The following is a 25,272-nucleotide window of genomic DNA, read 5'->3' on the forward strand; positions in this document are numbered from 1 at the left end:
TCACGAAAAACGTGGCAAAATTCAAAAAAGTGGGTTGATTGTAAAGTTATATAATCCACGTTAGAATATCAAACAAACCCTGGAATAATGGCACCATATTTATTTTTGCTTGAACTGGCACCTGTCAGATGTCTTGTGCACCACTTCAGATGAGCCCCACCGCCATCATTGCCAAAAGGACGCCAGGATGCCCACACTGGAGAAGAAAATGAGGAGCCAGAGAAGGCCGGCGCTCACGTAGAGAGGCCGCAAACTAGAATAAAAAGAGAAAGACCACGTTGTGTCATGATGACATCCCCAAAAGATCGTTGCAATCACTGTAAATACTGGCAAGCTGCACTACCACTTTGCCACAATGACGTTTTTAACTACAAACATAACCTTAAACTTAGAAAAACAAAGCGTTCCAAAATCAATACAGAATGATCTGCTCACATTTATAGCAAGTGACCTGTGATTACCCAAAAATGAACAAGTGAAGAAATGAGTGAATGACTGACCGTTGTTGCGCCGACTGCGCGTAACCGTGAAAGTAGCGCAGACGCGCGCACAAGTAGAGCGCCCCACACATGCACGACGCACCTGAATGACAAACAAGCATTTTAGGTCACACCGCGTGAAGTACGTGTAACATGCACCGTCGTCACCTTGGTGAAAGAACATTCCGGACGTCCACAAGATTGCGACAAAGAGGGGGAAGTATTCCGAGCAGTTGGCCCTGTCAATTGAGAATGGAAAATGGGATGACCTCAGCTTTGGAGACACCGTCATCATCGCCACTTACTGAGCCCGCAAGACCCTTTCAAAGTCGGGGGGTCCACTCGTGCAAGGGGGTGAAACACAGAACTTTCTCCGGGCGCCAATCACCTGCAGGGAGAAGTAGGCTACACAAGCACACGGATTAATAGCTTTGCACTTCATATTCATGTTGCTTTTCCCAAGATCATCTTTTTGTCTTTGCATCCTAACTCAAGACTGTTTTGCAAAAACCACACACCTACGCTCCCACCCCTTCAAAGATAATTCTTCCTGTGGCCAAACCGCACCCTCCTACACCAGAGTTAGTAGACGTCCAATCAGTGAGAAGTGAAAACTCGGCAGACGTTGCAATAAGGGCGAGAAAAAAATCAACGGGCAGTTCACCTTGCTGGAGGACGGCTCCGACAGTGACGGCAGCCAGGCCGAGCACCTGCGATTCCATGGCGTTCGTTCCAGCGTGTGACGAGCAGAGGATGGATGGATGGACGGAGGATTGACGTGGGGTGGTGGTGGGGGGGGACGCGGTATGCAAATCAGGAGGCGTGTTTGTGGAGTAGACGTGTATTTACAGCACATAACCCTCTGCTTTTACACAAACATATCAAAAGTAGAAAATACTTACAAAAATGGTCTGCCATATATAAAAATAACATCTATGTGCAGATGAAGACACCACGTAGGAAAAAATAGATTTGGAAAGACGGGAGGGAACTTCTTGGACGATTTCGGAGTTTGGACAGGAATTTGGTCGAGTGCTAAATTCGGTGGCTACAGTCGAACCAATCGCTCACCTAAAAAAAAAAAAAGCTATTCAGCTGCCAAACAATTGAACTGAGGCCTTCGGGTTAACAGAAGTAACCGTTTGCTACTGAACTTCTTTGCCATTTAACTTTTACGACTATATTTTTGCTGATTAATTTTTTCGTGCGGCCAAAATGTTGACATTTCTTTTCCGCTAAATGTTGCCAAAACGCAGTGGTAGAAATTTGACGGCAGATTTTCTTCCGCCGGAGGCCAAATCCGACCGGTGGATCCGAGACGTGCCTGGGAAAGGAAGCGAAGGGGGTAAAAGGTCTCTCCCGGGCCACGGAAAAGGGGCTCCTGACCGGCGTGTCCCGTTTACTGGTGCGAGGCTAGCAGCTCGTCCAGATCGGCCATCCACTCGTGCGCATTCTGGCCCTTGAGCAGCGACTCCACCAGCTCGCTCTCTGCGGCGAAGCTTCCCGCAGCGGGGTTGTAGCCGAAGGACAGCTGCTGCTGCCGTAGTTGTTGCTGTTGTTGTTGTTGTTGTTGCTGCTGCTGTTGTTGCTGCTGTTGCTGTTGTTGTTGCTGCTGTTGTTGTTGTTGCTGCTGCTGTTGTTGTTGTTGTTGTTGTTGTTGTTGTTGCTGCTGTTGTTGTTGTTGTTGCTGTTGTTGCTGCTGGCGAGCGGCCGTCCCAACCCCCCGGTATACGCGCTCGCAGGCAGAGGCCTGAGCGGGGACCGAGGATGGGCCGCGCCGCCCAGCAAACGCCACCAACTCGGGAAGGTTGGGGGCGGCCCGCTGCTGCGGTGGGGGTACCGGTCGCCTCTGGCCGTCGTTTGCCATTGTGGGTCGCCCGGGCTGTTGCTGCTGCATACGGAAGGCGTTGGCGAAGGCGTCAGCGGGGGGCAGCGCCAGTCCGCCGGCGCCCGGGTTGGGCGGCTGCTGCCAAACGGCATTTTGGGCGGTTTGCATGTTGCCAGGCACGCGGGCCATCTGCTGTTGCTGCTGCTGGGCCAGCAAGTTGTGGCGGTTGTACGGCGGCCGGCGCTGGTTCATGCTATTATAGAGCGCCTGCCGCGCGTCCCCGCAAGGTGCCGTGCCACCGCCGTTCACGGCCATCGCGGCTCGCGGGGGAGGGAAGACACGCTGGCCGGCCGCAGTGGGGCCTCCTGCCGAGGACTGTGGTGGAGCTATGGGGCACAAACGGTTGTCGGTTACTTGTTTAAAATAAATCAATAAAAACTCCCAAAAAATTTATTACATTTTCTCCTTTCTCAAATTATTTTCATTTGGGCACCCGCTTAATATGCAATAAATGTCGTTTGCACTAAATGACTGTTTACTTTGTATAAATATAAATGAATACAAAAAAAGGAGAAGTGACGTTGGGGTCAGTGAGGACAGTGCACGCAAATGAGTGACCTCATTTATAAGGGATTGTGGAGCGAGCGCCCTCTACTGGCGGAAACCTGAGCAACTAGAGTAGCTGGACTAGTTCTCTGCGTAGAAAAAGCCAAAGAGAAACAGGAAATTGGCATTGGCCACTCCCGTTCGTATCGGGATGGTAAAAGCAGGAAATGGTGATTTTCTGACCTGCAAACTGGCCGAGCGGCGTCGGGGGGAAAGCGTTCTGAGCGCCGACCTGCCCGGGCTGGTCCTGGTACTGAGGCGGCGGTCGCGTCAGGTGCCTCTGGAGCTGCTGATCTTGCTGACGTTGTTTCTCCTGTGCCAAAGACCAATCCAATCAAGAAAACAAGTCCATTTAAAATCATTATTTGCAGGCAAATGACCTGTTCCGCCATCATTTGCTGTCGCTGCAGGAACTGCTGCTTCTGCTGCTCAATCATCTGCTGCTGTTTGAGCGCGGCCGCCGCCTGGGTGCTTAAGTAGGCGGCGCTGGCGTGATTGGGCGCCGCCGTCATTCCGCCGTTGCCCGGTGCTGACGTCAAGGCGTTGGGGGGAGCCGGGCCGTGTGGCGGGGCGGGGTACGCGTTCTGGTCCTGAGGGAAGACGCCGGCCGACTGTGTCAATCAATGGATGCTGGCCAAACGGCACCCATCAGCTACCATATTTCATTCAAACAGTAGCCATCTGCACTTTGAAATCGGATTTGTGCACGACTCTTCATGGTCATTCTTAACTCACCGACATACAACTGTAAATTGGAGGTCTTACCTGCGAGTGGCTGAGATGTTGGCGAAAGTTCATGTTGGTCTTCTGCTTCATTTGCTGCTGCTGTTGCTGCTGCTGCCTGAGCAGGCTGAGGTGGGTGGCCTTGTTCTGGTTCTGATCCTCAGGGGGCCTTGGCCCGACCTCAAAGTGGCACAGCGGTTTGGTGTTGTTGTAGTTGAGCATGGCCGCGGGACCTGGGCGGCTAAGCACATTGGGGTGGGCGCCCGCGCCGTAGCTGTTGCCCCCGGCCTTCGGGGAGCCCTTGGGGAGCCCGCTGGACATCAGCCGCTGTTGCTGCTGCTGCTGCTGCTGCTTCTGCGTGTTGGAATTAAATTCCTGTGGATAAAGCGAGGGCCCGGCCGGCTCGTCCGCTCCCAACTGCGAGGGGGCAGACGTCTGCGTCCAGGGGGGCGGGTGGGCGTGAAACTTGGCCCCGGCCGGCGCCGGCTGCAGCTGGCCGTGGAGGTGTTGCGCCTGGGCTCGCTGCTGCTGGGCGGCCAGCTGCTGAAGCTGCTGGGCGGGGGACAGGTCTTTGACCAGGAGGTGGTTGGGGGCCGCCGAGTGCTGTCTGGCCGGGGGGACGGCCGGGGAGGGCGCGGCGGGGGAGCCGGTGGGCCGGAGCGCCCCCGAAGACGGCGCCGACCTGACGCGGGGCGACGGCGGCGCACGCGAGTCTCGCTCAAAGGGGGCCGGGGAGAACTCGGCTTTGATGTTTCCCAAATCCAAAGGGAGCAGACCCTGGGAGGAGGGCGCGCCGTTGGGCGTCATCTCCAGCGGGTCTTTGCGTTCCTCGAAGCCGTCGTTGAGGATGTCCTGGATGTCCTCGTAAGCCACCGTGCGGTTCAGCTCCTCCATCAGCTCCGTCCATTCCTGCTCGTTGAAGTTGAGGTCCGGGAAAAGGCTATTGTTATTGTTGTTGTTGCCTCCAGCCGAAGGAGGCATGATGGGCAGGATGTCGTCGGGCTCCTGCTTCATCTCCTTGCGCTGGAAGTCGGACGCCGCCTCCTTGGCGCCGTCTGCCGCCAGCTCCGTCGCTTCGCTCAGACCCAGCTTGATGTCGGCGGGGGAGCCGTTGGCCCCGGTGCACACTTTTTTTCCGGGCGGGAAGCCATTGATCTGGTCTCGGCCCAACGGCGAACTGGCACTCTCTAGCTTCCTCTTCACCGTCTCCTGCAACTGGGAGGCAAAGAACAAGCCGTCAACACCCGATGGACACTTTTCTTGGGGTAACCAAAATCGGAGACATACAGAATCCGCTCATACCGATTCCCGAAAATTTACAGGGAAACTCTTAAATGTATTGGCTGCCGTTGATGGTGCTAAACAGGATACATTTTGAGTGGGAGTGGAAAATGAGTTCAGAAGGACATGACAAAAAACAAAAATGAATAGGAAATGAGCGACCTTGGAATGGTCCAAAATTCAACGGGAAGTGAACCGAAACGTCAAAATTGTGACCAAAAAAAGGGGGAACTTGTCGTGCGATGAATGTATTGTACTAAATAATTGCCTGCATTTAAATACTACTGTTTCATGATTCAACTCCAAACTACTCAAGTGCTATGTAGCAACACGTCAAACGCTATGAGTAGCGGCGATCTGAGTGGCAGTGACTCACAGCGATGAGCGTGCTGTTTCGACTCTGCTCGGCGCTTCCGCCGGTCCCGCCGGAGTCTCCCTTGTCCGCGCCGGTCGCCGTTCCTCCTCCGCCGGAGCCCGCCGCCCTCTGAGCGGCCTGCTCGCCGGTGGCCGCGGGCTGTCGGTGCTTGCTGGACCTCTTGGCCTTGGCTTGCAGACAACGCTGGTGAAGGGCGAAGGTCTGCTGCCTCTCCAACTCCAGTCTCTCCAGCGTGGCGGCTTCGTAGCGGCGCTCGCAGCCGTTGTGGTGCTGCCGGAAGAGCTCGATCCTCCGCCGGAGCCGCTCCATCACCGCGCTGTGTCGCAGTGTAACAAAATCTGCCATCGTCAATATATTAAAAAAAAAAAAGTTGCGGGCTCAGGTCTGGTCCATAAAACGCTGACTTTGCTTCTTTTTTTTGTTGTTTGTGGCTGTGGGCGTCAGTCTGTCCACCCCCTCCGTCCCTCCCTTAAAAAGCCTGCCGTGCCGCTGGCTCCATTGGAGACGCGTCTTTGTCTTGTTAATGGCCTTCAGTCACCCCCCCGGCCGGCTGGCCGGGAAGGAGAGCGGGACACGAAGCCCGAAGTGCGGGCAAAACCAGCAGCCAGAAGGCGCAGAAAGAGTGGCTTCCAACAGCTAACTATCCAGCTAGCGCATTAGCACCGGAGCCCCGTTTCTACGTGTGTGCTGGCACGCGCCGTGTTTACACGCACCGTCCATTAAGCACATTCCTCCACTCGCTAAAGTTGGACGGCCGAAAGAAAGTCGTCAGCCGAGACAATGTTGAGGGGGGGCCCCAATTTCCCGTCAACTCGAAGCCAACTCGGTGTTAGCTGGCTCTGCGCTAAAGCGAGCTCACCCAGTTGGTGGGAGTCTTCGGAGCGGACTTCCTTGCTCCCAAACTTTCCGGGTATACTAAAGCACAAAATTCTACTACGACTTTGCCCCGGACACTACGACACCATTGTCCGCCGTGTGTGTGGAAAGGACTTACTGTGAACGTGTGGCCGAGCGCTCGTTCTACGGCATCTGTTGCGGCGACAGCTGATTCTCTGCCCGCCTGTCTGCTCGCCCGCCCGCCCGCCTGACTGCCTAACTCCTCCGGCCTGTCCGCCTCCCTCCCTCCGTGTAGCCGTTAGCCGCGGCTAGCAGCTCGGTGAGCTCTGTTCACGGAGGGGGCTTGTCTGGCTGGCTAAATCAACTAGCTCCTCAACAAATCATACTCGGAGCGGGATGAATGTGAATCGTCTCCACGGGACGGCGGTCCTTTTATCCAGGAGGGCTGTTAGTGGCTCCGCAGGTAGTCGCCTATTGTTTTCCAGCGGACGGGCAGGTTGACGCCGCCATTTTGGTAACTTTCTCTTTTTTCTTCTTTTTGGAGAGGAATGTCAACGCCCCGCACGGTCACTGGAGATAGACAGCGCGAGCGGCCAATAGGCATCAGGCAACGGCAGAAGCGCTGTGCGCATGCGTTAGTGGGGCAGCTCCTTTGGAAATGTTTTTGTCCAGAATATAGTAGTTTGTCTGTTATAAAAGGTTTTATTTTCCTATTTATTGCTCCATTTTTTACACATGTACATGATGGAACACATTTTGTGGGGTGATAGTTTATGTATTTTTTCAATTGAAAAGTGTTTTGTGATTTACTGCCCAACCATTTCTAATTCCCAAACATATGCGCACACAAAAGCAATGCTTCATGTTCCATTTGTCCTTTTTATTCATCAAAACAGCATCTGTCACAGTATTTCTAAAGTTGGACCTTTCCGACAGCATCCCGCTCACTCACTCGCTCGCCGAGCTACACGTAAAACGGGCAGAGGCAGGGCTGACATTTTAGTTTCAACACGAAAAGCTAAAACAAAATCAAATATCATAATAAAAAAAAGCAGCAGTTAGCAAGTGGATCAGATTACAGTGTTAGCAGAAACTTATCAGGGGAAAACAGAAAAATTGTAGCATAGAAATGGTAGTCATGATGACATCACTCCTGAACAAATGGATTTTATTATAATGGACCTCAATAGTCTACTCTTGACAAATAGATTTGACCATTTCATTGCTAACAGACATAATCAAAAAGGGGGACACAAACAGACAGTTACCGCCAAGGACAGCAATGCCCCAAAAAGTGGTGAAATGGGCGGGGGGCGTTCTGGGAACAGTACATGGTTTATAGTTAACCTTAGTTATGACCCTAAATTCACCCATGCTGCAGTCTCAGCAGGTAACCAAGCTAGTAGGCCAATGATTTTGGCAGCTCTGACAGCTGAATTTAGATTGAACTCTTTCAGTGCCATTGGCAAAGGACAATTATCTTTAACGAGTTTATTAGTAGCAGACGTGTAATCCAAATTGAATTGGGGGGCAGGCAGCAAATTAACGTTCATTTGTTGTCAACCTTCCCACTTTGAATTAGATAGGCGTCTAGTGACATCAATGGCAATTTAGGAATTAACAAATATGTATAGAGCATAGGAATAAAGCATTAGCACTTTAAAATAGTATTAATTTAAAAAAAAAGGTACCCCAAAGATCATTAAATGAAAAAAATGTCGCCAAAACTCGGAAAAAAAGTCCTACTTAATTATATAAATACCGGTAAAAATAAAAAACAAAAGACTAATAAATTAATAAGTAAATAATTTGTTGCCTACAAGTCTTATTTTGACGCTTTCTGCTTTGATTTTAAATATTTTATTGTCATTTTGTTAACTAAATTACCTTTTCTTCTATTTCATTTCATCTCAATTTCAATAGGCTTATTTTTAGCTACAATTTTCAAATTTTGAGATGAATTTGCTATATTAAGTCTCTTGCTTCCAGACATCCCCTCCACCACCCCCCAGGAGAAAACCATTGCCCAAAAAAGGATTTACCGCTCACTCCATGATCAGTGCAGAGCTAGGTTATCTCATCTTTTGCCAGCGTTTAATGTCCAATCTATTTGAGGAGGGAGGATGGCCATCATTTGTTATGCTACCATTCTTCCACTTCCAATGGATTGGGACTAACTTATTTCTATTGACAGTACTTAAGAGTTAATAGCTCTGATTTCTCAATCGAATTTCATCAATGTCAGAAAAAAATAGTATTTACTGATCTGCCATTGACAGCGCTAGATGTCCAATCTGTTGGAAGTGGGAAGGTTTGCCATTACCCACGATAAATGTCCACCACTGATAAACTTGAGAGTCGGAATTTAGTTTTAAGAGCTTCACGAGTGGACTTCTAGCATATGAGTGATGTCATCAATTGCTCTTGGACTAGATGGCTGAAGGTCCAATTAACCGGTGGAAACGAGTCGGAATTCGCTAGGGAATGATGCAGGAAGCTGACAAAAGGAATCGAAGAAATCCCAGTCTATCGGCGCTGGAATCGACCACGCTTTTGTTCTTCACCTGCTGACGATTTTGAGGAAAGGTGGAGGTCGAGGGAACTTGAGAAGAACTTGGGAAGGAAGGGGCTGAGGATATTCTTCGTTCAGTCCTTTCTGACCTTCCTGTTCCTGGGTGACCGCCGCAGGATGTCGTCCTCCAACTTCTGGCAAAGGGAACAAATGCAAGTCAAGTTTTGCAAGGAATTTTCCGATTTCTGTCCATTAATCCACCCTCTCTCTCATTTTTTTTTACCCTTTACACTTTGGACTACTCATTTAGCTCATTGCCCTCCATTTACAATTTCCAGGAAAATAGATTGGACCCTTAGCGTTAAAAAAAATAAATAAATAAATTTAGGTAATGTTCAAAATAGTATTGATTATCAATAGTTGAAAATGAAAGGTTGTTTGCGTCGACCTCTTCAGCAGCTGCAGCCGCATCTGAATCCTTGTCTTCCTTCTCATCCTTCTCTTCATTGTCTTCTTTATCATCCCCATCTTCTTTCTCATCCTTCTCATCTTCCTCCACCCCGTCGCCACCGTCCCCTTTGTCATGTCGATCCTCGTCGTCCTCTTGCTGCGGCTCGTCACCTGCTAAAGCGGGAAGCACTCATTGAAGGGAGAGACGGCAGAAAAAGAATAGCAACATTTTCATCACACTCCCACCTTGATCTTCCGCCTTCTCCTCCTCCTTGACGTCAGGTTGAGCCTCGTCCGTTTTCTTGTACTCCGCCGCCGGGGTCTCGCTCTTCTTCTGCGCACAGACCGCCATCAAAAAGATTTGCGTTAATTAGAAACGACCAATTATCTCCCATCATTTTCCCATGAAGAAATCATGTTTGTGTTTTTCAAATAACAAGCAAACAATTTTTAAAAAACTATTACAGTAAATATTTTCCGTCAGTGTTCTTTTGATGAAACAAAAGGGAATTACCTTGCCAGTGCAGCAGAAAATGACGATGAGGACGAGCGGCAGGGCCACGGTCAGCACATAGACCACCCAAAGCCAAGGGCGCTCCTCCGCCGCATTCATCATCTGAGTGGCCAAGCCGGGCTAGGGAGGGGGGCAAACATTGGCCGTTGAGAGAGAGAACGACAAAAAGGCGAAAAAGGAAAAGACGGGTGGCGGCATACGTCGGCAGCGCCCTCGGCCGCCTTCTTCAGACCCCAGCCGTCGTTGGCCCAACGCTCGGCCACGTTGCGGTCGTTGGTGACCAGGAAGTTGTCAAAGAAGATATCGGATGTCATGGACCACAGCTCCAGCCCAACGGCACTAAAGGCGCTCATCCTGAACGGATTCAGGTCCTCGAAGAAGTCCGGGTTGGCGATCTTTCGGGGCTTCCACACACCCTGCCAACCGTGCCAAGGCAATGTTACCCGACCGCACGACTGGCCATTCAAACACTACTTCTCTTAACTAGTAGTGTCGCATTGATACTACCAGCGGCAAAATAACATTTGTCACCTGGTAGTCGGGGTTGTCTATCATGGGCGCCTTCCACTTGCCCTTGTACTCGGGGTTGTCCACCATGGGGCGCTTCCACTCCCCACAGCCGGGCGCGGCCTCGCAAGCCGGGTTGGCAACCTGAGGCGCCTCCCACTCGCCGTCCATGTCATCATCCCTGAGTTGAGAACACGTGCCAGTTTATACCCTCTCAATTCAAAAGAATCAGATGTCTACAAGTGATACACATTTAAATCCAGCGATCATACCAGTCCTCGGGCTTGACGGCGTCGGGGTCTCCCACGTACTCTGGCTCGTCGTCCAGCCAGCCGGCGGGTTTGACCGCGCCCTCGTCAGGAATCTGAGCGGGCGCATCCTCGTCCCTGCAAAGCATAAAAGCAAACTTGATGTCAAAAAGTACATATTTCAAAGCATGGGCAATGGCTTCACTAACCAGTCTTCTGGCTTGGAGGCGTCCGGGTCTGCGATCTTGGGCCTCTCGTCCCATTGTTCGGGCTTGTGGTCATCCGGGTCCTCGATCTCGGCGGGGGGGTTGACTGGCGGGGTCACGTCTGTCATCAGGCTACCGCTGTTGACCACCGTCTGGTCCACCAACATCTCAAAGGTGTTGTCAGGGCTCACCACTAGGGAGAGAGTACCAGTCAGTCATGTTCCCTGTGTGTGTGTGTGTGTGTGTGTGTGTTGGTGACTGACCGAGCGTGTAGAGGTGCGTCTTTTTGTCAGTGTAGTACGTGCGCAAATCAGCGTCAGGCTTCTTGGCATGTTTCTCTTCATATTGGCCCGTCTTGGGATTCTTGTGTCTGAAGATGAAGTGCAGCTTGTAGTCCTCACCACACTTGTCCGGTCCAAACATAATGGTGTATGCCGTTTTGTCCACGAATTGGTCCTGCATATGGGACACACGCACTGTGTAATGGCGTCCGTGAAATGGGACAGAATGTGATGGAAACCCACCAGGTCGAGTTCTGGAGTCTGCGTGAGCAACTTGACGTAAGCGCCGCCGCAGTCGATGCCGGCCTGGAAGTTCACTTCGTACCTGAAAGGACACAATATTGACATAATCTTTTGTAGCAGCCCACTTAGGTGCTTCATCCAAATTTCAGAAGGACAAAGCATAGTGCTGCCATCTTGTTTGTCGACTTACTGAACAATGAGTGGCAGGGTGTCAAAGACAAACGGTCGCAGCAGCGGCGCAGAGATGGCGTGATGCTTAGCTCGAGACTTCAGGACCAAGCCTTTGTCTCCGGGAAGCTTGCTGTCCTTCATCTCCTCAACCTCCCACTTGCCTAATCATCATCATCATCATCATCAAATGTTGAATGTGTGTGTGGCTATGTGTGCGCAAGCATTGGGGTGGGGGGTTGAGGGACAAACACCCACCATCATACTTGGCAATATCCTCATCAGTGTCGTCTTTTTTGGCGTTGGATAGCACCCAGCTGGAAAAACACAATAGCCACTTTCAGACATGCTGTGTACGTATTATTACAGCACTAAAACCACATGATTGGTATAGGGACCGCCAGCTAAAAGTCCAGCTGTTGTGTAGCGATGAGGAATAGCGAGCGCACACCTGTCAAGCGTTCCACGGTCAAAGGAGTCGGCGAAGAAGTGTTCTCCCATGGGCTCCGGTGCCTTGTAAGTCACCTGCGCGGCAACCACCAAGTCATTAAACAACCCCCACCTCCAACAGCAGGCGAGTAGCTTACTTTGGGGACCGCCGGGGTCGGGGGAGGCGCCACATCGCCGTCGTCTTGCTCCGTGTCCTCGTGGATCGCGTCCAGGTCCAAGTCGTCCTCCACGTCTACATCAAGATCCTCTTCGTGGTCGTGCGCCCGGCACGGTGTCGCCAGGCAGAGCGCGGCCGTCGCCACGATAACACACAACCACACCCTGCGATCCATCGTCTGCAAACAGAGCAAGTGGCCGAGTGAGCTCGCCGTGCGTTCAGCTTACTGGCAACTGGGTGGGTGCCATGGGAACGCGGCGTCACCCGCGGGACACCGGTCTCGGCCTGAGACACCATTGGAGGCTCACTTCAAGCAAACAACAAGGCCATTGACATAATTTATAGCTGTCATATTTCTAAATCTATGTTTCAAGATGTTATCCATGTTTGCCATTTAAGCAGTAGCTGCTATTGACAGCTACAGATGTCCAATTCATTTGAAAATCACAATAAACTGCTCGTGGAGACCCATTTGGCCAGAATCTCTTCTGTAACCTCAAGCTGAACCTAGCAAAAGATGAAGAGCAGAGACAAAGCCTCCAATTTCTTTGGGCAAAAGGCATTAAGATTAGCTTTTTAGCTCACATTCGCTAATCGGGCTAATGTGATTAACAGTACGTACTGCTATCTTAGCGTGGCTACCATCTGGTGTACAGTGCACATTCATAATTATACCTTAATCAGGGGCGTCAAACCATTATGTCAGCCAAACAAGAAAATATATTATAATTATATTCATCTGGTTAATATTGAAATATCAAAACAATTTGGTCTATGAGGGGCTAATGAACATCCAAGGAGTTAAAAGGGAGGCGACCTTAAAAGGCCCCTAAAATTAGGTGACATAGAAAATGATCTGGAAATGACCCAAAAGTCAACAGGAATTGATAAAATCATAAAAGTAAAACATTAATATGAAAAGTGTAAAGTAAAAACTTTTTACAGTTACATTTTAGCATGTGGTTTACTTTCCTTGGCCTGAGTGAGGAGCAGCACCAGCTCTGGGCCCCGAGCCACCAGTTGGACACCAATAGGATCAATTATTTGATCAAGTGTCCGTACACATCAACACACACACACACACTGACCAGGTAGAACTGGATCGACCAGACAGGCCGGATCCGCCAGCATGAAGGGGCCCTGGTCTCCTAGCAACAGGATGACGTTTAACTAATTCACTGCCACTCTAAATTCATGCAGTATGCTATCAATAAATACCCCAAATTAAAATCTCATCTCATTTTCAAAATCGCTTTATTCTCAATGGGGTTGCTTTAAGTGAGTTTTTCACGAGGAGCCAGCCAATCAATTGAAGTGGGAGGGTGTTGTCAATGGCAACTAATACAATAACAAAAATGAGATGCATTCATGCAAAAACAAATAACTTTTGCTTAGAAATAATTTCTGAACACATGATTTCCAAATTAATACTTGATAAAACTAGATTTGACAGAGGCCATCGTCCAATCACTTCCAACCCAATGAATAAATTGAAAAAGATCAATTGACGATGTACAGTCGAATCATCTGAACTGGGATGATTTACCAGTCCTCCCTGTCCCAGTGGATTAAACGCCACGAACAAGTGATGGAATGAAGGCCACTTGGTTCTCGTTGGTTCCGACTGATTTAACTTTCCAAATTGTCAATAACAACCCTTTGTCTGGTGAATGAAAGAAAAAGATAAATCAAAGAAATCAAGCTCCTTCGTATATTGAGTCACGTTCATCATAAAAGAATGCAAATGACCCTTCAAAAAGAAAAACTAGAGTGCACATCAAAGAAGACGACATAATGAATTAGTGTCAATTTCAACTTGTCCATAAACATAAACACGTTTTTCCATTGAGAAGAAAACGCTACTTATTGAACAAAAAACTAAAAATCTTAAAAACAACAAAATCATCAAGCCGCTCCAGGGCGAAGACGGATCGTTGCCTACTTAGCTTAGCCTAGCATAACCTAGTACACTGCTTTGACACCGTCATTCTGCTCACATAACGCACATTTTGACAACTGCCAAAGTTAAGATCTTACTTTTGGCTAGAGTTGGCATAACTTAATTCAAAAACAGCAACCGCGCAGCATTCAAATTTGACAACGTGAACGGCTAGCTAAATTAGCATACCAACATTAGCGGGCCAGCCCGGGCTAAACTCACGACCACCCCACGAGAAAGCACCACGGCTAAAGTTCGTTCACCCACCAAAGAAAAGGCGCAAGGGCAACGAAATAACAAAGCGAGCAAAGCAACCCCCAACGTGTTTGAGAACCGACATGTGCAGACTCACCTCGCCTCGGTATGGCCGCTTAGCTGGGAAGGAAGTGACAGGAAAAACTGGCGCTATCACGTGGGGATATCCGACTAGGGGAACGGCCGCCCCCACTCGCTGCCTATTGGCTAACAAAGAAGCCACTGACGCGTTTCCTGTCAATTGTCAGCGGCCGATTGGACGCCCTGGGACCTGCAACTCGTGGACGGCGGTAATTGGTCAAACTAACAACGGATGTCTCCATTCTATTGGTTCTTTGGCTGCATCGTGGCTCAAAAGGTTTCGTTATGATGAAGAACATTTATCATAGTTGAGTGGAAATATTATTGAAGCAGAAAAAACATAAATAAATAGAAATAAAGAATAAAGATGTCGATATTCTAAAGAAAAAACGTTCATTTGAGGGAGTAGAGTAACAATACATTTTATATAAAAGTATAAATATAGCAAATAATAAAGATAGACTAATTCCTTTTTATTTATTTTGAAACTAAACATATTTCAGTGTTATTTTTTTTCTTTAACAAAGCTCAATAACAAAAAACAGGTTGCGTTGAAGATATACCTAGGATGTGAATGAATGAAAGAAATCAATGACTAATATTGTCAAATATACTCTTATCTCATTTTCTGACCCGCTTTATCCTCACTAGGGCCAAAGGGGGTGCTGGGGCCTATCCCAGCTGACTTCTTTAGAGCGTCCAATTAGCCTACCATGAATGTCTTTGGAATGTGGGAGAAAACCCACGCAGGCCCAGGGAGAACATACAAACTCCACACACGTGGACTGACCTGGATTTGAACCCATGCCCCCCACCGTGAGGTCGACGCGCTAACCACTCATCCACCGATCAATAATTGATCATTTTCATCCACAGTTGATATGACAAGAAACTAAATGTCACATACTCATAAAAAAGTGCCCAGTACACAAAACGTAGCTCTCTAAAGTGGAGTCATTTTTATAAAGTAATACGTTGAAGTACAAAGTACAAGTACAGCAATGTGTTCATATTGAGCGGCCGTCCAAATGACGTCCTTTTGTCGAGTATTTCCTAAACTGAGTCTTGTACCAGCAAAAACAGGCACCAAAACACAACAAACCCAGGAAAACCTTGCTAGATCTGTTGTGTTTCAGGATATCTGTCAACTCAATTTGTCTGTGGCGCCGTTCATCCTGTCGGAGCGGTCGCTCAGTTGTACTTTTGTCAGTCCTTGAGTCGGTAAACAGCCTCGCCAAGGCACACAGGAAGTGAGGCAACACCCACACGGAGCCGTAGTCTTTAGTAAATACTCTCAGAGCAGGGTTGCGGTTATCGATGAGGCGTCTCTCGCTTTCGCCGTGGTCGCCACTCCGGAGTTCCTGTCACGTGACCTTGTGTCACGTGTGTCTTTCTACCCGCGGCGGCCGGAAGACACCAGAGGACGGCGCTCCGGCACCCCAAAAGTGGCGAGGGTTCACTCATGGGCTCGCTCGTTCGCTCAATCCATTTTCTTGATGAAAATCTGAAGGACGAATAAAATATCTGGATTACCCCCCATCCAAAATATAGAAAACCAACTGGATCATCGCAAAGGAGAGTGTTTGAAGAAAAAAAATCCATCAGGATGATACTAGTGGCAGCTAAACGTTTCATTTTTGGCATTTTTTCTTATTGGTCAGTGCTAGTGAATGAGTTCAGTTCACTTGAACTCATTTTGAGGAGTCTGACCTCACTGAGAATGATCCAAACCGGAGAATCGCTGATGACGGTCAGTCGGATGGCTTCCAAAGGTCCGAAGTCTGGATCCACCTCTCCTTCCGCGATGCCCTTCTGGAACATTCCTTAGAGACGCATCCGATTTGATCAATTTTTTTAATGATAAGGCGTCCATCCATGTGATTCCTTTGCTGTTATTTATATTGTAAACAGATTGGACTCACCAATGGGAATGAATCCATCTCGTGTGCGATGGTATTTGTGGCTCAAGTCCTTCCTGTCCGCCAAAGCTTCTCTGTCAGCCTGAATGTTCTGGAAAATACCCAACGTAGGTCACGTGACATCTCGGTTAAATGCGGCAAATTGAGTGAAAGGCCTCACGTCGAACGGAAGAACCTCCACCGACGCGTTGACCAGTTTGTCCCCCGGATGCTCCGCGTTGCCACTTCGGAAGAAATACCTGAAATTAGGACCACCATTAAAAGAGCGTTCTCCAAAAAAAAATGGGATCCAAGGATTGATAAATAATGACCAATGCTACGTGGATAGCAAATTTCAAGACCATCGGTTCACCATGGGCAAAGGATTATGGTTCAAAGTTAGCGCCCACAAGAAGAAAAAAAAACCCAGAGTAGCGATATACTTGACTTGATTTTGGAAGATAAGTTTGGACTTGACCAACCTCTCAATGCGCACGGGCGTGAAGAAGCGGATGCGGATGAAGTCGCCTGCTGTGGGGGTGAAGGCCCAGAAGAAGTCCTCGCCCAGGTAGGCCTTCTCCAGGGTGAAACGCTGGTACGTCTTGAGACTGGTGCTGACCTCGGCCGGCGGGTTGGCGTGACCCTTTCGGAGCGTCTGCTTGCCGAAGTCTTTGTCCTGTGGGCCACATGCAACCCACGGCGAGTGTTTGCTAACGTCGCTGTCGACACGGTGTCGGTCACCTTAAGTTTCTGTATCTTTCCGGCCAGCGAGGAGTGCGTTCCCACGTGCTGGAAGAGCGACGGCTTGAAGCGAATCCTCAGATTGGCCTTTTGCCGGTCGCAGTGTTTCTGGAAAAAGCGCGACTGGTTCATTTTATCATATCGCTTAGAACTAAGTGGAGGTGACAGCGACAAAGTCAACTGACCGCGTCCTTTTCCGGGTTGCAGACCTTGACCCACATGATGTGATCCAGTAGCCAGTCGATGGGTTTGTCCTTGTAGAACATCAACATGAACTCCACAATCAGAGACAAGTCGGAAGACTTGAACATCTTGCCTGCGGGCCAACACACATAAACAGAGATTAAAAGAGAAATTCTCACGCAAAAGCAACAATTGTCCTGGAAAATTCTCTCTCCCAAAAGTTAGCGTTAGCTCACCCACCGATGAAACCCAGCTGAGAGAATTCCAGAATCATCCATTCCTCCGAAGGCTGCTGCAGGGCAAAGTTCTTCATGGTGCTCAAGTAGGCGGGTCGCGCCACGATGTCGTCCTCTAGCTGACACGTACGGAAAGTTGAGTGACCAATCGATCGACGGCACACGCCCACGCCGGCGTACCTGCACGTAGTAGGTCCCCTTGGCCCGTGCGTACATCATCAGGAAACAGTAGTCCAAATTTTGCTTGGTGCGCCACCTGAGAAGGAAGACGACGATAGTCTTTGGTTTACTTTTCTGTGAAAGTATTTATTTTTTAAGAATACATTTTCTCATATTTTTGTATTCCTCAAGAAAGAAAGGGAGTGCACCTGACTCTCTCTTTGGGGTCCCCGAAGGACTCGCGGAGGTGCGAAAAGTCCGGGTAGAAGTGGAGCGATGGCGAGACCACCTCCAACAGGCCCGACTCAATCTCTGAGGGAAAACTGATAGACGGACCCGCACCCGAGTGAGCCAGTCGCCGGCCACCGCCAAAAACAAACGTGTGTTTAACGATAGCGTCATGCTTGTCACATTGCCTATGATGCTACGAGGCTAGCATATCGCAAAATGCCCCCCCAAAATCTCCCCCAAGGTGTACTCACAGGAGCTGGAGGTTTTGGGTCACACTCAGGGCGTACTGATGGTCCGCCTGCGTAAAAAGACAATTCCAACACATCAACAAGGGCTGCCTTTAGAGGTGACTATGTAGTTCCCTTAGCCCCGCCCTCTTTTGATTCGTCGCCGACCCGCACACAGACCTCGGCGATCAAGACCACGATGACGCAGTCGTCCTTCTCGGCGGCGCTCAGCTGCGACATCAGGGATTGGAGCGTGTCCGTCAAGTAGGAGTGCACCTCCCTCTTCACGCTGGGCACGCCCATCACGATGGAAACTAAAGGTACCGGCGAGGGTGAAGGTGATGGCGGGCTCGGTGAGAACGAGAGGCGCAGCGGCGGACGACGGACCTCCGCTGCGTCCTTGTCCCACGTGGATGGAGGGCTGGAGGCTATCTTCTCTGTTGATCAGGTGAGGAAGATGGTGGAGGACGGAGGGGAGCTGGAGGAAATTCTTGCTGGAGCTCACGTTCCACAACTTCATCCTGGTCTCCTCTGGCCAACAAAAAATACAAAATATAAATCAGTGAATATGCGGATAAAGGTATTTAACATTAGGTTTGTTATTTTTTTGGAGTATGTAGACTAGTATGGAGTTGCATGTGTCAATATGGTGACTAGTGGAGTACCGGAGAGGCTGGTCCAGGTCCTGTTGAGGTCCCGTAGTGCCTGTTTCTCGGCGATGGTGCGCTTGATTTCGTCCAGGACCACGTTGAGCTCTTTGGAACGCCGCAGGTTTTCCCGTTCGGCCGAGCGCAGGCGTTCCCTCAAGGCCAGGAACTCCCGCTGGTAGATGTCCACCGCATCTCCTACATGAATTTAATATTCATTTGTTTAGTTGTTTTTAAAACTGTATTTGTTTATTGCTCATTCTTGTGAATTTAGTTCCATTTTACAATAACAAGAGGGTGGATAAATTGCATTTGGGGGGGGGGGGGTATCTCTATTTTTTTAAAGGAAAATATCAGTACATTTTGGCTTCATGTGCTTCATTATAAAGAAGGGGAAACAGAAAAGCACGTTTTTCATCGATCATTCCAGAGATATTCCTTCCTAGTTATTGAATTTGAGAGGAAAAAAAAAACGTTGCAAACGAGCCTTGAAATGGACACCTGTGGTCTAATGCACGTAGTCGATGTGGCCTGACTTCAATTTGCGGTACATGACATCATCCTAAGTAGACGAGTGCTCTATAAGCAGCTTTCCTGTCGTTACGTGGCGAGAAAGTCGCACTAAAAGCTTTTTTTTTTTCACGGAGCTTCCACAAAAGTCTGGCATGTTCTAATCAAACAGAAATAAGGTCACCGCTCCCATCAAAAGAGTCAGCCAACGACGAAAGCCAGATAGGAAAAGTATCGAAACCCACCAAAGACGATCGTCTCAAGACGACTTGAAGCGACTTTGAGGCTGATTGGTCGGCTGCTCGTTGCGTTGCCAAGGCGACCGCATCTCTGTCTCGCACATTGTGCCTCACATGCTTCAAGAATATCTTGTTTTCAGGAGGGACGACCATCAAAACCGATTGGGGATGACTTGTTTATAGGCGTCTTTGACCTAAAAAGAGACCAAGTACTATACAATAATTGGCTGAGGCCATGTGAGAGGCCACGCCTTTGTAGTATCTGCGCGTACATCAAGGGTGTCAGACTCGGGTTGGTACAAACATAGGTGACATGGTTGAATCGACGGGGGTTGGGCCACTGTGGGTGAGGGCAGCTTCCCCTTCAAGCCATGCCGCACCGGCCAAGCTGACAAACTTAAACCAGCGGGGGTTGTGCTGCGAAAAGCACCTGACGGCAATTCACTGATTGCAATTGCAGGACACTAGTATTGTGGAAAGCTTTTCTTTTTAGAGGTTGAAACCAAAGCACTCACTTATACCCTTTTTTTTTAATTTTTGCCCAGCCCTATTAAATAAATGCTTAGTATTATGGGACGCTACATCTTCCTTCATATGTCCAATGCTTCAATTTCTTCCAGGCACACGCTCGCTCATCAATGGTCAAAAGTTTGCGCTTTGATGGCCCATGTTTGAAATAGGTCAAAAAAAAGTCTTGACCTGGCTATGACGGTTCACACCAGGCAGCTTTTTGTTTTGCACAAACATAGCTGGAAAGATGAATCAACAGGGGTTGGGTCGCTGTGGGTGGGGAGGGGGGGAGCTTTTCTCTTTCCAAGCTATCCCATACCGACCGAGCTGACAGACAGAGTTGAACCAGCGGGGGTTGTGCTGCGAGAAGCACCTGACGACAATCCACTGATTGCACTTGCAGGACACTAGTATTGTGGAAAGCTTTGCTCTGTCCAGGTTAAAACCAAAGCACTCACTTTTACCCTTTTTTTAAGTTTGCCCAGCCCTATTAAATAAATGCTTAGTATTATGGGACGCTACGTCTTCCTTCATATGTCCAATGCTTCAATTTCTTCCAGGCACACGCTCGCTCATCAATGGTCAAAAGTTTGCAATTTGAAGGACCATGTTTGAAATAGGTAAAAAAAAGTCTTGAACTGGCTTTGACGGTTCACACCAGGCAGCTTTTTGTTTTGCACAAACATAGGTGGCAAAGTTGAATCAGCGTGGGTTGGGTCGCTGTGGGTGGGGAGGGGGGAGCTTTTCCCTTTCCAAGCTATCCCATACAGACCGAGCTGACAGACAGAGTTGAACCAGCGGGGGTTGTGCTGCGAGAAGCAAAGAAGCACCTGACAGCAATCCACTGATTGCACTTGCGGGACACTAGTATTGTGGAAAGCTTTTCTCTTTAGAGGTTGAAACCAAAGCATTCACTTTTACCCTTTTTTTAAAAAAATTGCCCAGCCCTATTAAACAAATGCTTAGTATTATGGGACGCTACGTCTTCCTTCATATGTCCAATGCTTTAATTTCTTCGAGGGACTCACTCCCTCATCAATGGCCCAAAAGTTTGCGCTTTGATGGCCCATGTTTGAAATAGGTCAAAAAAAAGGCTTGAACTGGCTATGACGGTTTACACCGGGTAGCTTTTGGTTTTGCACAAACATAACTGGTAAGATGAATCAACGGGGGTTGGGTTGCTGTGGGTGGGGAGGGGGGAGCTTTTCCCTTTCCTAGCTATCCCATACCGACCGAGCTGACAGACAGAGTTGAGCCAGCGGGGGTTGTGCTGCAAGAAGCACCTGATGGCAATCCACTAATTGCACTTGTGGGTCACTAGTATTGCGGAAAGCTTTTCTCTTTAGAGGTTGAAACCAAAGCACTCACTTATACCCTTTTTTAAGTTTGCCCAGCTCTGTTAAATAAATGTTTAGTCTTAGGGGATTCTACGTCTTCCTTCATATGTTCAATGGTTCAGTTTCTTCGAGGCACTCACTCGCTCATCAATGGCCAAAAGTTTGCAATATGAAGGCCCATGTTTGAAATAGGTAAAAAAAAAAGTCTTGAACTGGCTTTGACAATTTACACCAGGCAGCTTTTTGTTTTGCACAAACATAGGTGGCAAAGCTGAATCAATAGGGGTTGGGTCGCTGTGGGTGGATGGGGGGGGGGGGGGGGGGGGGAGCTTTTCCCTTTCCAAACTATCCCGCAACGACCGAGCTGACATAGTTGAACCAGCGGGGGTTGTGCTGCAAGAAGCACCTGATGGCAATCCACTGATTGCACTTGCAGGACACTAGTATTGTGGAAAGCTTTGCTCTGTCCAGGTTAAAACCAAAGCACTCACTTTGGCCCTCTATATAGTTTGCCCAGCCCGGTCTTAGGGGGTGCTACGTCTTCCTTCATATGTCCAATGCTTCAATTTCTTCGAGGCACTCACTCGCTCACCAATGGTCAAAACTTTGCACTTTGATGGTCCACATTTGAAATAGGTCACAAGTGCCAAAGTTGGCTCTCTTGATTTACTTACTCGGGCTGTACAAAATGATCTGGCGGGCCACATTTGGCCCCCGGGCCACCACTTTGACACCTGTGGCATACATCTTAGGTCGACTCAGGGAACGATATTGATACTTCCTGTAAACTGAACCTCCTTTTCTCAGGGCAAGGGCATGTCATCTATTTTGTGCTTTGCAATATCTACTCTGAGCAAATGGCGAGGCATTTTTTACACCGTAAATTCTGTCATACTATAGGATTGTACTTGAAAAACAAAAGATTACAATCACAAATTGCCTTAATAGATCGAGTAACAGCAGGTGGAATCACACCAGCTGAATTTATTTCTATAAAATGTGATGCTGTACTATTAGAGCTTGGTTTATACAATCAGTGAAACACTATTCTTTCTTTCCAACGTAAAGTTTGCTTATCAATGAAACCCAACTCTTTATGGAGTAAAGCTTACATAATCAACCCAACCCTACTCATTATGTAGTACAGCCTACTTTAAATAATTTATGATTACAGTAATCCCTCGAATATCGCGGGTTGACTATATCACAGATTTTTTTTCTGGGGGAGATTTTTTAAATAATTTAGTTTTTGGTAAGTTCATGAAAATGTGAAAATTTAAAAACCCTAAAAAATGAGAAAAAAACCCTTAGCTTGCTAATGAAAAGACAATGTCTTCTGCAAATTGACATGCTTAAACCTTCTCATCAAATGACAGAGCGAATGTAAACACCCCTTTTATCCATTACTGGACCCCGCCTGCCACGCTCCCTATTGACCGAGTAAAGCACTTACAGAAATGATTTAAGTAGTTGTTACTTGAGTCCAACTATCATGTTACTCTCCAAAGTAAAATAATTGACACTTGAGCATATCCCGTGAAACTACGATCATTGTTACTTTTTCCAATTGAAGAGTAAATAGGTTAACACAACACTGGGGGAAAATTGAACTAAAATGGCATTGAATTATTTAAGAATTATTAAGATTTACAGTGTATATTACATGATCTCGGTGACTCTTGAACACAGTACGTTTCGCCATTATTATTATTATTATTATTATTATTATTATTATTATTATTATTATTATTATTATTATTATTATTATTATTATTACTATTATTATTATTATTATTATTATTATTATTATTATTATTATTATTATTATTATTATTATTATTATTATTATTATTATTATTATTATTATTATTATTATTATTATTATTATTATTATTATTATTATTATTATTATTATTATTATTATTATTATTATTATTATTATTATTATTATTATTATTATTATTATTATTATTATTATTATTATTATTATTATTATTATTATTATTATTATTATTATTATTATTATCATCATCATCATCATCATCATCATCATCATTATTATTATTATTATTATTATTATTATTATTATTATTATTATTATTATTATACATTTCAAAATACTTTGATCGACAGTACAAGGCAAATTTGTACAGGAGCCAAGAGAAAAATCAGGGCTGATGAATGGAGTACGATAGAAAGAATTAGATGTTTGTCCAGCCCTTGACAATGATTGGATTTTGGCTTGTGCGCCCCCAGCTCGTGTCCATTTGTGGAAGGAAGGAAGGGGCGGTGTGACACAGAGCCGGCCTTGTGCGGCTGCATGCCGAACTGGTTGGAGCCAGACGTGGAACAGAGCGTTGCCCTTTCTCAACTGACGCCGCCGAGCTTGTGCTCGCGCCCAGACAAAAACAACTACTGTTACTTGACATGCTAGCCCGGGCCGGCCGGGCTGGCCTCGTTGACAAGACGTGTTCATCGGATCCCACTGATACTTTTGTTTTAATTAACACATTCTACGTGTGTATTAGGGTTCCTTATTTTTGCACCCGAGTTCGAGCCCGTGTCAGTTGATTTTGAGGAGATCTGCTGTTTAGTTACCTGAGAAATGAATTTATCACAAGCACATACATCTTTGACAATATTCCTGTTCGTTTTGATTATTTTGTTGCTCAGTAACAATTAAAAAAATCATTAAAAAAATCATGCCTGATTTTGATCTTCTAAAAATATTGCATGCTTTTATTTCTTGGCAATTTCTGTTATTTTGTTGTATCGTAGGCATTAAATAAAAACATTTTTCACCCAATTATAATCTTGTAAAAATGACACAATCTTACGATCTGATGGCGGACAACCCTACTATATAATATATTAATGCTACTCAATACAACATGCTCAGAAAATGCTTCAATCATTGTCAGCGGGTCAATTCGTTTGACGGTCGATTCAGATGCAGATAATGGGCAATGAATGGACCCAGAATAGACGCGGTACTAGTGTCTTAGTGTCGAGGACAAAGCGTGCACTCCGGTAGTCAAGGGGTCCCCCAAAATACGGCAAGCGACACCCTGATGACGCAGGCGCCCCCTGCCTCGTCATCACCATCTTCATCATGGCTGTTTTTTTTCTTCCCGCCACCTCGAGAAGGCGCGTGCGCGTGTCAGGTTCCACCTTACTTACCTCTGGAGCCGCTGAAGGCCGTGTACCAAGACAGCGAGACCAGCCCGCACAGTCCCAATAAAACCAGCGTCAAGAAGGACAAGGACACATGTCGGAACCTCATCTCATCTCCCCCTCACCAGCAGGAGCATGTCCGCAATCGGAGGGGGAGGCCAAAGGACAGGTTGGGGGAGGGGAGGAGAAGGCAGGGGGACCGGGAGGATGGGGGGGAGGCGTGCTATGTGAGCAGCAGCTGAGAGCTAAAATGACGACTACGAGAGAGAAAGTGAGAGAGAGAGATAGAGATAGAGAGAGAGAGAGAGTGGGTAGGAGGAGCCTAAACCCGAAAAGCAGGTAGACTGAAGTCCATTGGCTGCCACATTTCCCATTTTTTCGCTCCCGATTCCAACATCAGTTGTTGCTGATGCTGTTCCTATACATTTCTATTTTTATTTTGCGTACCGCTTATCCTCACATGGGTCTCATTAGTGTTGGAGCCTATCCCACCCCATTACGGGCAACAGGCAGGGGACACACCCTGAATTGGGGGATGTGGGAGGAAACCGGCATACCCAGATTTTCTCTGGGTATTCACACACAGGCACAGGGAAGGTCATGACCCACTAGGAATTGAACCCTGGATTCCAGAAGGGGCTCACTTTTCCACTTGATACATAGTAAACGTATATTATTAGACATTTCTGCAATATCATCCTCTTAAAAATTCTAAATAAACAAACAAAAAATAGAATGTGAACCCATGACGTCTGCCCGTACATGCCTTCTAACGGCTAACACAGAAGCTACAGGCAGTTTTTTTTCTATTAGATTAGTAAATTGGATTTCTAATACTCTTGATATTTTTGGATTTTCCTTCTAATAATATTGCCTACTTTTGACAGCATCAAACGTCTAGTTCATCCAACACATTTTTTCAATAGTTTTCATTTCGTGTTTAAGAGCCAAATGATGATTGTAGAAATAATAGCAAATTATGGGGGTTAAAAACTGGCATGAAATATTTTTGAGTCTCGACATCGAGTTGAAAATTCTA

General features: G+C 47.3%; 4 protein-coding genes across 6 annotated transcripts; all 4 read right to left on the reverse strand.

The window, feature by feature from the left end:
* Window positions 1-146: 146 nt before the first annotated feature.
* ltc4s (leukotriene C4 synthase) lies at window positions 147-1,252 on the reverse strand. The gene is made up of 5 exons (XM_077733221.1): window positions 1,144-1,252; window positions 785-884; window positions 648-718; window positions 501-582; window positions 147-253 (listed from the first exon to the last, which is right to left on the reverse strand). The coding sequence occupies exons 1-5, from the start codon at window positions 1,199-1,201 to the stop codon at window positions 166-168; spliced, it is 399 nt and encodes a 132-aa protein (XP_077589347.1). The 5' UTR covers window positions 1,202-1,252; the 3' UTR covers window positions 147-165.
* Window positions 1,253-1,304: 52 nt separating this feature from the next.
* On the reverse strand, window positions 1,305-6,678 carry maml1 (mastermind-like transcriptional coactivator 1). 2 transcript variants are annotated; one of them, XM_077733220.1, is made up of 6 exons: window positions 6,288-6,678; window positions 5,294-5,631; window positions 3,679-4,851; window positions 3,294-3,503; window positions 3,097-3,226; window positions 1,305-2,693 (listed from the first exon to the last, which is right to left on the reverse strand). In XM_077733220.1, exons 2-6 carry the CDS (start codon window positions 5,600-5,602, stop codon window positions 1,879-1,881), a joined length of 2,637 nt encoding a protein of 878 aa, XP_077589346.1. In that variant the 5' UTR covers window positions 5,603-5,631; window positions 6,288-6,678; the 3' UTR covers window positions 1,305-1,878. The 2 variants fall into 2 exon arrangements, with proteins under 2 accessions (XP_077589346.1, XP_077589345.1); XM_077733219.1 differs by having other exon boundaries at window positions 5,294-6,678.
* Window positions 6,679-6,989: 311 nt separating this feature from the next.
* Window positions 6,990-14,291, reverse strand: canx (calnexin). 2 transcript variants are annotated; one of them, XM_077732631.1, is made up of 15 exons: window positions 14,158-14,291; window positions 11,847-12,044; window positions 11,711-11,784; window positions 11,518-11,576; window positions 11,282-11,423; window positions 11,092-11,173; window positions 10,831-11,023; window positions 10,571-10,760; window positions 10,386-10,499; window positions 10,138-10,294; window positions 9,807-10,022; window positions 9,607-9,726; window positions 9,339-9,426; window positions 9,091-9,263; window positions 6,990-8,836 (listed from the first exon to the last, which is right to left on the reverse strand). In XM_077732631.1, exons 2-15 carry the CDS (start codon window positions 12,039-12,041, stop codon window positions 8,777-8,779), a joined length of 1,863 nt encoding a protein of 620 aa, XP_077588757.1. In that variant the 5' UTR covers window positions 12,042-12,044; window positions 14,158-14,291; the 3' UTR covers window positions 6,990-8,776. The 2 variants fall into 2 exon arrangements, with proteins under 2 accessions (XP_077588757.1, XP_077588756.1); XM_077732630.1 differs by having other exon boundaries at window positions 9,091-9,266.
* A 302-nt stretch (window positions 14,292-14,593) lies between these two features.
* mgat4b (alpha-1,3-mannosyl-glycoprotein 4-beta-N-acetylglucosaminyltransferase B) lies at window positions 14,594-24,464 on the reverse strand. Its single transcript, XM_077733595.1, has 15 exons — window positions 24,240-24,464; window positions 18,482-18,661; window positions 18,204-18,347; window positions 17,997-18,130; window positions 17,841-17,887; window positions 17,568-17,681; window positions 17,380-17,455; window positions 17,204-17,318; window positions 16,966-17,096; window positions 16,781-16,888; window positions 16,522-16,715; window positions 16,221-16,299; window positions 16,064-16,151; window positions 15,852-15,964; window positions 14,594-15,645 (listed from the first exon to the last, which is right to left on the reverse strand). Exons 1-15 carry the CDS (start codon window positions 24,340-24,342, stop codon window positions 15,622-15,624), a joined length of 1,650 nt encoding a protein of 549 aa, XP_077589721.1. The 5' UTR covers window positions 24,343-24,464; the 3' UTR covers window positions 14,594-15,621.
* Window positions 24,465-25,272: the final 808 nt, after the last annotated feature.

The sequence above is a fragment of the Stigmatopora nigra genome, chromosome 14 (genome assembly GCF_051989575.1).
Source record: "Stigmatopora nigra isolate UIUO_SnigA chromosome 14, RoL_Snig_1.1, whole genome shotgun sequence".
Classification (NCBI taxonomy): domain Eukaryota; kingdom Metazoa; phylum Chordata; class Actinopteri; order Syngnathiformes; family Syngnathidae; genus Stigmatopora; species Stigmatopora nigra.

Coding starts and splice junctions, on each gene's coding strand:
- ltc4s (XM_077733221.1), bottom strand. CDS start 1,201: ATGGAATCGCAGGTGCTCGGCCTGGCTGCCGTCACTGTCGGAGCCGTC. Junction 885..1,143: donor CGGAGCCGTCCTCCAGCAAG/GTGAACTGCCCG, acceptor GTGCTTGTGTAG/CCTACTTCTCCCTGCAGGTG. Junction 719..784: donor GAAAGGGTCTTGCGGGCTCA/GTAAGTGGCGAT, acceptor CTCAATTGACAG/GGCCAACTGCTCGGAATACT.
- maml1 (XM_077733219.1), bottom strand. CDS start 5,638: ATGGCAGATTTTGTTACACTGCGACACAGCGCGGTGATGGAGCGGCTC. Junction 4,852..5,293: donor GAAACAGCACGCTCATCGCT/GTGAGTCACTGC, acceptor TTTGCCTCCCAG/TTGCAGGAGACGGTGAAGAG. Junction 3,227..3,293: donor AGCAAATGATGGCGGAACAG/GTCATTTGCCTG, acceptor TCTTTGGCACAG/GAGAAACAACGTCAGCAAGA.
- canx (XM_077732630.1), bottom strand. CDS start 12,041: ATGGATCGCAGGGTGTGGTTGTGTGTTATCGTGGCGACGGCCGCGCTC. Junction 10,761..10,830: donor GACGCACCTCTACACGCTCG/GTCAGTCACCAA, acceptor CTCTCTCCCTAG/TGGTGAGCCCTGACAACACC. Junction 10,023..10,137: donor TAGACAACCCCGACTACCAG/GTGACAAATGTT, acceptor CACGGTTGGCAG/GGTGTGTGGAAGCCCCGAAA.
- mgat4b (XM_077733595.1), bottom strand. CDS start 24,342: ATGAGGTTCCGACATGTGTCCTTGTCCTTCTTGACGCTGGTTTTATTG. Junction 17,319..17,379: donor AGGGGACCTACTACGTGCAG/GTACGCCGGCGT, acceptor CGTACGTGTCAG/CTAGAGGACGACATCGTGGC. Junction 15,646..15,851: donor TTTGGATCATTCTCAGTGAG/GTCAGACTCCTC, acceptor TTCGTCCTTCAG/ATTTTCATCAAGAAAATGGA.